General features: G+C 33.5%; 1 protein-coding gene across 3 annotated transcripts in view; it reads right to left on the reverse strand.

Moving 5' to 3' along the window:
- LOC119838834 (cadherin-99C) overlaps positions 1–12,914 on the reverse strand; it is a 122,179-nt gene that overhangs the window by 4,324 nt on the left and 104,941 nt on the right. For 2 of the 3 annotated variants that reach the window (XM_038364964.1, XM_038364974.1), the window contains 20 exons: positions 12,659–12,898; positions 12,017–12,166; positions 11,445–11,663; positions 10,740–10,934; positions 9,925–10,062; positions 9,190–9,339; positions 8,397–8,511; positions 7,617–7,819; positions 6,710–6,850; positions 5,815–5,938; positions 5,124–5,284; positions 4,423–4,596; positions 3,875–4,084; positions 3,100–3,348; positions 2,615–2,710; positions 1,963–2,116; positions 1,774–1,785; positions 999–1,291; positions 532–756; positions 30–298 (listed from right to left, as the gene is read on the reverse strand). In XM_038364964.1, coding sequence (XP_038220892.1) covers positions 30–298; positions 532–756; positions 999–1,291; positions 1,774–1,785; positions 1,963–2,116; positions 2,615–2,710; positions 3,100–3,348; positions 3,875–4,084; positions 4,423–4,596; positions 5,124–5,284; positions 5,815–5,938; positions 6,710–6,850; positions 7,617–7,819; positions 8,397–8,511; positions 9,190–9,339; positions 9,925–10,062; positions 10,740–10,934; positions 11,445–11,663; positions 12,017–12,166; positions 12,659–12,898 — 3,518 coding nt within the window. The remainder of the gene's footprint in view (positions 1–29; positions 299–531; positions 757–998; positions 1,292–1,773; positions 1,786–1,962; positions 2,117–2,614; positions 2,711–3,099; positions 3,349–3,874; positions 4,085–4,422; positions 4,597–5,123; positions 5,285–5,814; positions 5,939–6,709; positions 6,851–7,616; positions 7,820–8,396; positions 8,512–9,189; positions 9,340–9,924; positions 10,063–10,739; positions 10,935–11,444; positions 11,664–12,016; positions 12,167–12,658; positions 12,899–12,914) is intronic. The other variant, XM_038364982.1, reaches the window with a different exon arrangement.

The following is a 12,914-nucleotide window of genomic DNA, read 5'->3' on the forward strand; positions in this document are numbered from 1 at the left end:
CCAAAAAAAACTCCAATAAATTTACTCACTTTTTAACCGGCTGCGATTCCCGTGTCAAAATTTCCCCGGTATTCGGATCAAGCAGATACAACCACACGTTTGTGCCTTTCGAATCGCTTTCCAAACTCCCATTCTCACCCAGATACAATCGTGGGGTCAGTTTCTCCAATCCGGCAACTAAACCGCTCTTCCCCTCGATTTCTGATAGAAGATTACGCGCTTGCGGAGTTGACATCGTGTCCACGTTCACATTGGACACTTCCAGAACAAATTGATTGTCTTTTTGGAGTAAATTTATCTGGAATTAATGTTCAAAGGTTAGTTAAGGATGGATAAGGAAATAATATCATCTATGATATTTAATAAATCTATCTCAACAACTTCATGATTGTATACATGAAATATATTTTATATTGCATGTTCAAATTTTTTATATGTATCGCATTAACATCAATGTTAACAGCAATGCTTAATTAAATTCAAATATTGGATCAAAATGAAAACAAATCTATTTATTGTTTCAATATTTACCACAACGGAGGCTCTTGCAGTTTTGGAATCTTCAGATTTAGGATTATCTTTCGCCATCACATTGAACTTGAAAGGCAAGGCTTCTTTAGGAACATTCTCGAAGGTCTTAATATTACTAATGACACCTGTATCACTGTCTAATGAGAAATATTCGTCTGCAACTTTTGTCCACGCGTTCTTGCGATATTCGATTTTGCCATAATCACCGCTGTCTCTGTCTTTTGCCTGTAAAAATATAGAAAATCAAGATCAAGTGTAAAAATAATGTTTTTGCTTCACAAATCTGTAAATTATGGATAAGAATATGTAAAAAGGTAAGATTTCATACTAAAATAGTTAGTTATCTATCAGCATCAATATAGTGTAGATACGGCTTTATAAAAGCGTCCAAAATAAAATATTTAGATAAAAATCAAGATCTTTCAAAAAACCAACCATAAAATCAAAGATAAGATAGAACTCCTTACCTTGACCTGTAGCACATTGGTATTCAAAGGCATATCCTTAGTGGCGATCGCGTAATACTTCTCTTTAGCCCCAACGATTGTAGACTGTTCATTGAAAATAAACACAGGCGCATTATCATTCACATCAGTTACATGGACATTTATAACTGCCTTACTGCTTTCTGGGTTTATTCGACCCTGTATAGACTCTAGTTGGACTTCCAAAGAGTACTCTGTTATGTTTTCGTAGTCTATGGATGCGTTGAGGTGGATCGCACAGTCTCTTTCTTCTGTTAGTCTTACGTAAAAAACGCCTGGAAGATAAATTGTTCTATAAAACTATGAAATACAAAAAAGGAAAAATATTCCGAGCTGGATTTTTTGTCATATTTTCTTATACTATACTAGCTTTTATTTTAGCTTTTTTCATGAGGACGACGACCACGACAAGTGCGTTTGAACAAACAAACACTTTATATTGCTAGTATAGATATATAGAAAATACATGATGAACCGATATTTAAATAATTAATTGAAATTCAAATTCTTGAATCGAAATTCAAGTAATTAACAAAGTTTATTATAAACATGTATGCTTGAAATAATAATTTATAATATTTAAACATTTGGTTAGCCTTTAATGAACTAATTTATATTGGAATATGAGCACAATATAATTGATGCATAAAGTTAAATACTTAGGACACAAAGATGAGCAGATGGATAAGGAATACCAAGAACAGCACAAAAACATATGATAACATTGAATACGTAGGTTGTCTAAAAAATTTTTTACCTTTACGTGGGACTGAAATAAAAATAAAGTGTATTTTCATATTACGAATTAAAAAACCATTGTTAACTATTACTATTTTCTGTTAAAAAACATATCCACAAGGAAATATATTGGATTTTATTCAACTCAAAATATTAATCATAGATATAATAACACACTATGATATAGAATATCATATAAATATTTTACCCTTGTGTGAAGAACTCGTAAGGAGACATTTGAGCGGCAAATCCTTTGAATGCTTGCCCTTATTCCAAATAGGTAATGTACGTATTAAGGTACCATTCGGTGAATTTTCTGCCACGTGCTCTGTATAGGTTGTGTCGGCAAAGCCCAATCTTACCTAAAATAAGATTAATTGTTTTGGAAATTAATTATGTTTACAAAGGCTTTATTCATTTTGCTTTATGAATAAGTAGAAAATAAAATTCTACAGTACTTAGGTAGCTTTATGTGTATACAAAATTTTAATTAACTGAGATGATTTTTTTTATTAAATGTTAATTAAGTTAATTTCTTTTGCCTATCACACTATCACACTGTTACACTAACACACTTTCACACTTATCACACTAATATTATTAATGTGAAAGTTTGTTTTTTTGGATGTTTGTCCGTCAATCACGCTGAAACTACTGAAGAGATTTTGTTGTAATTTGGTGTACAGACAGGGTGAGTGCATTTGGTATGAGCTGACATGTGTGATAGGATATCATTATCCCGATTAAATTATCCCTTTGGGATAAAACAGGAATCTTGATATCCGGGCGGAGCCGGGACGAGCGTCTAGTTTTGAATACTTTTGTGGGTCAACCACATGTTTTAGTATAAAGGAACTTACATCAGGAGGTACTGTAGCTGAATGGCTGACATACACGGTGAGACTTGTAACTGACGATAGCACTGGATCTCCCTGATCGTAGGCTTGGACATCCACCTGAATAATTTAGTAAAATTTATATGAGGATTTAAGAACACAATATTTAAACAATTCCAAAGAAAATTTTTCTTTATAAATTGATAATTTTTAAAGAATTATATTGCACTTTTCATTACAAGTCGTATAAAAACATACTTTCATTATAGAGCAAAACTCTTTAAAGGAAAGGAGTTTTGTAAAGTCTCCGAAAATCGGCGAATAAACAAATTTAAGAATAAACGAAATAACGCATATTTTGAGGATATCAACTCTTCTTGTTTTAATTATATCGTAAGGTACATGCTTAAAATCTAAACTATCATTTAGAAAATCATCCGATACAAAGTGTAAGTAATTCCCTAACAAGAAAAATATCTAATAATCCTTAAACAGAAGAAAACACTCACAGTATATTCACTATCGGTTTCCTTCCTCAAATCGTCTCTTAGTCTAATGGCGCCAGTGTCAGGTTCTACATGGAAGTATATAGACGCTTTTCCCCTTCCCACTAAAGCGTATCTAATCCTGTTATTGGGTGGAGTAGCATCTGAGTCCAATGCTACCACTGTTTCTACTAAAGACCCGATTGATGATGTGTCTTCGATGGTTACTGGTCGAGTTACGGATGTAAATATAGGCGTGTTGTCGTTTTTATCCTGAAATTTTAATGTTTTAGATTAGAATAAATTATGTTATGATGTTGGTTGGGAAAAATTATGGAATAAGAAAATTGAAAAGAAAATCCAGTCTATATGAAATTGGTTTGCTGGTGTAAACATTGGTAAGTTATGTGTCTTCGTTTACGTAAAATTATTGATTTTTAAAAGAGAAGAATTTCATTAAAGGAATTTATAGAGGACTAGCTGTCCGCCCCGGCTTCGGTCGTGGTACATTTATAGCCTTCCGCAATAAATGAGCTATCTAAAACTGAAAGAATTTTTCAAAACGGAATAGTAGTTCCTGAGATAAGCGCGTTCAAACAAACTCTTCAGCTTTATAATATTTGTATAGATATAATTAAATTGTTGAGCGAAAGTGATTTCTTAGCACAAGCAAAACAGTTAATGCTCGATTTAAAAGTAATCGAATACCGTATTCCATAGTTAAGACTGAAAAAATTTTGACTAAAAATTATATTTTATATGGGTAAAATAACTTAAATAATGTAATAAATCCACTTACATCAACAATAACTTCCACAGTAGTAGTAGCTCCATTCCCTTCGCCATTATTCTCCTCTGTACCAACAAGCAGCTCATGCCTTGCAATCATTTCTCTATCCAAAGCTTTCAGTGTGCGAATCATACCGGACTTTCGATCTATTGAAAATAATTCCGTATCACCTTTCAGTATTGTGTACGTTATTTCTGGCAGTGTGTCTGGGTCTTCAGCCTGAAATAAATAATAAATTTTATCTCATATAAATAAATCAGTCATAACTCTTGGTAATAAGATCCTTTTTTCAATGTATGTTAATCATAAAATAATAATTCTTATAACAATTAACAAGTTTGTTGTCAGAAGAATCATATATTTTTTCCAGCAAATAAAAATATTGTCAGTGTCATATTACCAAGACCCTTCGCAACAAAGATGCCTGAGTGAAAAAAAAATAAGTGTGACTTGCGGGGGACATAATTCCACACCTACCCACACTAAACACCAGAATATAAAGTACAAATTCTGTCTGAGCCGAAAAAGATGTACAACTTGAAAACACGAATACTCACATGAACCTTAACGACTGGATAATTAGGTGCATTTTCCGGTACGTGCACTGAATATAGTGCTTGAGTGAACACCGGTGCCTCGTCCGATACATCATCTACAAGAACTGTAACTGACGCAGTCCCCAGACGCTTGTCGATAGCGCCATCTGTTGCAGTCACTACGAACGCGTATTCCTGTAAATTATATAAAGGTATATTAGAATAGTGGTGGCTCAGTGGTGAGGACTTCCCTGAACCCTTGTCCATGAATCAAAAGTTCGACGACATGTGACATCTGCTACCCGCACTTGGCCAGCGTGGTGGGTTATGGCCTGAAACCTCATAGGAGGCCTGTGTCCCAGCAGTGGGAACATATATGGGTTGATGATGATGATGATTTACACATATTATACTCAAATTTTCTTACTTATTGAACTATTAAGAAAAAACATTTTGGCAATAAGATGTATGTTAAATTAAATGCGAACTTAAAATAATGAACATTTCTATAATTTAACTTACATACCTACTAGTTAACAGCTGAGAAGTGGATTTTTTTTAAATCAGAATGTTTAACATAATGCAAATATACATAGGTAATACGAATTATGAAACTTGTCTACAAAATTATTATATTTTCACTAAAGCTAAGCCATCCAAAGGTCGATATAACTGCGTAAAGAAACCAAGAAATACATGTATAAAAAGCATTTTTTCATTACCTTAGTATCTTCATAGTCCAATTTCGTGCTAGTGGAGATCAACCCTGTAGCATTATCAATAGAAAAGGGAAGATTAGATGGTATTGTGTAACTGACTAGGGCATTCACACCCTCGTCTATATCAGTCGCATGGACGTAGCCGACCTGTTCCCTAGATAGACCTGAAATTATGAAAGTTGGCTTGAAGAAAATAATTGCAAAATTGCAGAGAGCATAGTATATAATATAACATTAAAGTGTGCTGCTTCACTACATCGTATAAAACAAAGTCGCTTTCTCTGTCTGGCCCTATATGTTTCTATGTATGCTTCAATCTAAAAATACGCAACGGATTTTGATGTTTTTTTTTTATATATAGTGATTGAAGTCCTCTTGAATCAATCTTCCTAGGTTTATATGTATAGTAACATCTATAAACTACTAGTAAACGCGTGCGAAGCCGTGGGCGAAAGCTAGTAGTATGATAATTATAATATCCTTGAGTTGATTAGAATGATTAAAATTGTGCCGATTATTTCGAATTGTAAAGAAAAATTAAATAAACAAAAACATCATATCTGGAAAATAAATGGTATTGCTCTTTGCGGGTAGTTTCTTGAAACACAACTTTAAGAATAAAAAAAAATCGTATCTGAATCATTATGTAGCATAATTTTAAACATTTTCATCTAATGCATTTATGATATATTACCTTCTTTGACGTGGAATAAATATGAGTCCTCGTCGAATTTGGGGTTGTTATCATTGATATCAGTCACTTTAATGTTAACAGTGGCGGTTGTGGACAATCTCCCAGGGTCTTCTGCTCTCACCATCTGTAATAGGGAAAGTGTTCAGTATAAATGATGCGTCTAATATATTTCATCACACATAAATACGAATATAGATAATATATGTTGGTATCATAATGAACTAGCGATCCGCCCCGGCTTCGCCCGTGGTACATATATAGCCTATAGCCTTTCTCAATACATGAGCTCTCTAACATTGAAAAAAATTTTCGAATCGGACCAGCAGTTCCTGAGGTTGGCGCGTACAAACAAACTCTTCAGCTTTATAATATTAGTGTAGATATGCAACTATTATATGGATGTCTACGCATGTAAGTTATGTGCAAGTCAGACGCAGCGGGACGGTCCATTGTAATGAATGCACAATAAATGTTAGTGCTCATTAACAAACTGTGTCATTAAATAGCCCAACAGATCACCTACAGTACACAATACAGTACCTAAATATACTACTACTAGATTTTGCCCGCGTCAAAAAACATCTAAAATCGGTTGAGTAGTTTAAAGATTTAAGCATACAAAGGGACATAGGGATAGAAAAAGCGAATTTGTTTTGTACTATGTAATGATTTCCTAGAAGGCTTCGAAGATTAGCAGTGTCTTTTTACATTATTTTCTTATTAATGTGATATCTAAAAGTAATCATGTCAAGATGCCTCTTAGAAATTGTTTGATTATATTTTAATTATTAAAAATACAATTAAGGTTATTTTAATCATCATAATTCAATTTAATTAATGACTAAATCTAGCTTAATTTTGCCAATAAAATACCTAATTATAAAAAAAAACTTACCAATTGATAACGAGTAAGAACCTCACGGTCCAAGCGTCGTATTACAGTGATAATGCCTGTGTTAGACCCGATGGCGAATTGGCGCAAGTCATTACCAGACACAATGGAATATGTCACAGGTTCGTTTTCTGGGTCTTTTGCCTGTAAATTAAAAAATATTTGCTATAGAGAAAAATATAAAGAGGTGTCTTTTTTTGAATTTTTATCTATACTTAAAATCCGAAAAAGTTACTCAGGGATAAACTAGCTGCACCCTGCGGTTTCACCCGCGTAAGTCTGTATCTCGTAGAAATATCGGGATTAAAAGTTGTCAATGTGTTATTCCAGTTGTCCAGCTATCTACGTACCAAATTTAATTGCAATCGGTTCAGTAGTTTTTGCGTGAAAGAGCAACAAACATACACATACAAATAATCACAAACTTTCACGTTTATAATATTAGTAGGACTATATAGTATTAATTCAGTTAATGAATATAAAAGTTTTATTTTTGTGGGCTTTATATTTGTGGACATTTGAAGTTACAATTATTGGTCTGTGAAGAAGATTAATAACTATTCCTTTACAGTTATATTCAATAAATAATATTCAATATTTTAAAAGACGTTACTATTACGAACGTTATTATTTTTATTAGATTAAAAAAAACATTACATATGAACAAAAGAGTAACCTGAATTACTCAATACTATTATTGATTTACTAAGGGCAGGTATATATTAAACTTATATCAATCGTTTTAAGAATTTCTATAGTGCGATTCAGCAACCGTAAAATTTACAAATCACTAACATTAAATGAATAAATTATAAATCAGTTAAAAAGGTCTCTCACTCACAGTAACGGTAAAAACTGTGGAATATAACATTAAATTAATAAATCATAAATCGATTTAAAAAATACTCACAGTAACGGTGGTAACTGTGGAATTAATAGCCGCCCCTTCAGACACGGGTGCATAATAGTCTCTCGATGAAAACACAGGAGGTCTAGTGTTAGGTCCAGGGGCTACCATCAGTTCTATGATGCCTTGAGAACTGAGGCCTTTTGAATCTGTGGCGCGGACCGTCACACTGTATTGTTCACCGGCTTGAAGGCGTCCGGTACTTGCTAAAATTAAATTTATGGTATTAAATTTTTTTTCTTAGAATATTTTATCAATAGATTAAACCTCTTTGGTGTACACATTAATTATAAAAAAAACAACATCAAGTTACAAATATTGTGAAAAATTAAAAGAATAAAGTAAATAATGAAACCTCCGTGCTTACAACGTGTAAATATTTCTTTAAAACCATGCAAAAAAACGTGACATTCATGCAAAACACTAGTGATTAATTTATGTATATTTTAGATAACGTTACTATGGCGTCCATGACTGCATTTGTCTCATCTCTCTTATACGAACTGACAAAAAGAGTTAATTTGATATTAAATAACTTTGTGAAGTAACATAAAATAATGCTTAACATACATAATTTGTTTATTAAATATATTTTCACTGTATGCATCAGGTATTTTTGACCAACAGAAAACTGATTAGGAAATCCTTCACACTAATAGCAAATCATTAAAATTTCAAACATCTAAATTTGAAAGTAATATTCTCTTTCATAATTGGATCTTTTTCTTATCTCTAACAAAATACAGCCATTAAAAGACAGTGCCAGTGCAAAGTGCAACTCACATATAACTCCAGATGTGGGGTCAATAGTGAATTTATTCCCACCGTTGTTAGAAACGTGATAAATGCTGTATGATATCCGTGCATTCTCACCCTCGTCTATATCCGTGGCTTCAACCTGAAATATTAACAATATACCCTTTGTAATTAAATGAATTCAATATTTTAGCTTAAACGGTGAAGGAAAACATCGTGAGGAAACCGGCATGTCCAAGAATTAAAAGTTCGACGACATGTGACATCTGCCAACCCGCACTTGGCCAGCGTGGTGGATTATGGCCTGAACCCTCATAGGAGGCCTGTGTCCCAGCAGTGGGAACATATATGGGCTGATGATGATGATGATGAATATTTTAGTGTCTTAAATATAACATAATTAGGGCTAGAAAGTATATTTATTAATCCTTCCGATGAATATTATTTGATTCGTGTTAATAATTATTACTATAATCTTTTTCTTTTCCATTAAGATGACATAAAATGTAATGAAACATTGTTTTAAGGAGGAAGCCACCGACAACCGAAACACAGTTCCCAACTAGTTCGGTAGTCAGTGAGTCATATAAAATATGTAATTACTTTATTTTATGTCAATAAACATTTTTTCATTTCATTTTCATTTCATATAAATATATAATATGTGAAAAAAAACTGTCTCTTATTTTATGAGCGTATATAATGTCCCATTATCCATTAAATTTACTGATAATAGAAAGAAACATGCAATTCTACTATAGCATAGGGTTTCCAGAAATTGTAAATACAATGAAAATTGATCTTGGAATTATGTACGTACCTTATAAACAGGAGCAGGCTCCAAACTAGCTGGAACGTTGATGGGTTGTGTTTTAGGAATCACAGGCGCATTGTCATTCTGGTCCAGGAAATATACCATAATCGAATAAGGCGCAGACGCAGCGCCTCCATTCGCTTCTCTTGCTACAATCTGAAAATATAATTAATTATAACCTATAAGTTTTTGTTACAATAAACATTTTAAGTAAAGGACCAAGATTGACAAATACGTTAATGTCTAATCTATAGATAATAATCTAATTGTATTAGAACATTTTTTGAACGCAATATCTCTCTCTGATTGTCCTCATTTAGAACTAGAAATTCAATCAAGTAGGGTATTAGAATCAAGAAATAAAAATTATAAAAAAAACAAATGACTCCTTATTATAACACTAGCTGCGCCCCGCGGTTTCACGTAATTCCGTAATTCCGTATCCCGTAGGAATATCGGGATAAAAAGCCAATGTGTTATTCCAGTTGTCAAGCTATTTACGTACCAAATTTCATTGCAATCGGTTCAGTAGTTATTGCGAGAAAGAGTAACAAACACACACATCCTCATAAACTTTCGAATTCATAATATTAGTAGGATAGGATAGGAAGTAGGATAGTAGGATTACTAGGATTTAATTTCGGTTACATTTTTATCTCGACTAACAAATAACATCTCTTAGACATATAGAAAATATCTTAACACTTACCTAACACTTATAGAAACACAAGCGATATTTACCTGAACCCTCAAATGACCAGTATTTGGTGGGTCTCTGTCAATATGTTCATCATTCACGATCAGATAGTTATCTTTGTCGATGTCAAAGAGGTTCGTAGTTAGTTCGAATGTGTACTTTGGCACTGGATCTCCTGGACCCTAAAAAATATAAAAAACAATTTTAAAATATATCCTTTAACACATACTGAAAATTGTACCTCGTCTCGATATAAATTCCTTGGATATTTGCTTTTTTGCGCAGCTTCGTACATTTAATTTTAAATTTTAGTAATTGAAGGGTTAAAAATTAAAGCCAGTAAAACCAGCTTAAAATTATCATTTTCCACATATGATACACATTCCACAGATAATATATTCATCAGTTCTATCCTGGTTGACTATGATTCATCCTTATACACAACAATAACTAAAGTAGCATAAAGTATCATAATTAATCTCCTACAACCAGTAACCAAATGTCAGATACGGATACGGTATGGGTTATCAGTACGAATCACATTAGTTCCCTTATAGATTCTCCTCTCCTCTTATCTGATTATGCGGACAGAAAAGGCGAGCTATCGTCCAGGAGTCTCCCTTTCATTGTCATAAAATTTATATTTATTTATACTAGCTGGCCCGGCAAACGCTGTTCTGCCTTACTCTTATAATTTAGGGGTATGAATAATAGATGTTGGCCAATTCTCAGACCTACCCAATATGCACTATGCATACCCAATATGCAGTTACTAATATTGTGACACGAGAATTTAATACATACAGAGATGTAACGCAATATATATAACGTCTATTAACATAAAGCTAAGATCACTTACCAAATCAGGATCAGACACGCTGAACCGTATCGGCTGATTATCAGTACCAATCACTTTAGTCCCCCTCAGCGAGTTCTCCTCTACTCTTCCCTCGTCTGACGTGGCGGATACGACGGGCGGGCTCGCGTCCACCGGTCTCACGGTTATGGTCATCTTTGCTGTGGTGAACCGTTTGGCTTCGGATATCTCTTCCGCCTGGAATGGGTTGAGGCACACACATTATTAGAGGTTCATATTCGGACATCACTACACAGTATAAAACAAAGTGGCTTTATCTCTGCCTATGTCCCTATTTAAGCTTAAATCTTTAATAATACGCAAGGGATTTTGATGTTTTTTTTAAATAGATAGATGGGTTCAAGATGAAGATTTATATGTAAAACATCCATTAAACTACTCCAAATATAACGCGTGCAAAGCCGCGGGCAAAAGCTACTTTAATTATTTTGATGATTTTTTTAATGTTAATTAAGGAAAAAAAAATTACACTAGCGGTCCGTCCCGGCTTCGCCCGTGGTACTTATATGGCCTAAAGCCTTCCTCAATAAATGGGTTATCTAAAACTGAAAGAATTTTTCCAATCTGACCCTTTCCGGCCCGTTCAACTAAACAAACAAACTCTTCAGCTTTATAATAAATTATGATATTATAATAATATTTCTTAGTACAGTTCTCTTTCTCACTTTTTACCACAACTCATCTTACCTTAATAACCAGCTGGAATTTCTTAGCTATACTAGTATCTACAGGTTGCAACTGCCTCACAGCGCCTGTATTTTCATCTATATCGAAGTAAGTGCTCCAAGAATCGGGCTCCCCACTCTCTATACTGTATTTTATTCTTGTGTTTAATGTATCCATATCAACGGCTTGGATTTTTTCTGGTTCTACTGTAAGGATTCCAGCTAGAACACCACTATTTACCTAGAATGAAAGCATATTTACATTTGAGCTTTAAGACTCTAAAATGCAGTTCAATCAAGAGGTGAAATTATATAGTTTAGAAGGAGAAATAGAGAAGAAGGAGAATATTTCCAAGTTTTCTACCAATACGGAGCAAACTTTTAAGGCAATATGACATAAATCTTAATTTAGATAGAGAATAGAAGTGTCAAGTGAATTTCAGTAGGGGGCTGTATCTTACCATCAATAATCGTTTCCATTTTATTGCATGCAATAGCAAGAAACGAAACTTATCAATAGATAAGTTTATAAACTATATAGAAGCAATATTAGGAAAATGTGTTAGGTTATCCTCATTTCTAAGGTCTACTTACAAAGCTGGAATACTCCGGGTTGATACAGGCTCCTTCGTGTGAAGAGCAGCCCTTGTAAATAAACGACGGGTCTTGGTCATCGTCATCTTGCACGTTAACCGTCAGTGTGGTCGTACTGGACATACGCCGCTTGGTGTCACGGGCACGATCCTAGAAATTTATTGTTACTTATTAATATGTGATACGACGTTAATGTGAACTCTTTGGGAACTTAAAAAAAATTCTGTCTGTTTTGAACCAATGACAAATTACTTGGAAGGATATTAAAAAAAAAAACTAGACGTGAATTCATGATTTTTATAGGAGATATGTGTGTGAGTTTCGAATAAACTGATTCTGTCACTGTAAATTAATAAGATTAACTAATAAAACCTTTAATAATCAACTGGGAATACACAAAGATTGAGAAAAAACAAAATATTAACCAATATTTAATATTTTGATAGAAAAATATGTGTATTTTTAATACTAAATACTACTACTACTACTATACTAGTACTAACCAATAAATTAGACTATTGCAATGGTAATGTAGACACATCATACATAAAAGTTTTATGTATTTCCATTAGATTCAAGTTACAACTTTAGAATGCTACCTACACATAAGTAAATCATACAAAGCGAGTAAACCGTACTTACAGAAGCAACAATAGTGACTAGATACTTCTGAGTTCGCTCGTAATCCAGCGTTCGGTTGACTGTTATTTGTCCCTGGTGGGGTATGGGTATAGCGAAGAATCCATAACCATCCGCTGCATTGGATTCTTCTATAGTTTTATTATCCCCTGGTACAATAAAATACTCGGCCAGGCCATTCACACCCGCATCTATGTCTACCGCTCGAATCTTATCAAATATTGTCGTGCCTAGAGGAACAAGCTGAAAAAGTACAAAT

Source organism: Zerene cesonia, chromosome 3 (assembly GCF_012273895.1).
Source record: "Zerene cesonia ecotype Mississippi chromosome 3, Zerene_cesonia_1.1, whole genome shotgun sequence".
NCBI classification, from domain to species: Eukaryota; Metazoa; Arthropoda; class Insecta; order Lepidoptera; family Pieridae; genus Zerene; species Zerene cesonia.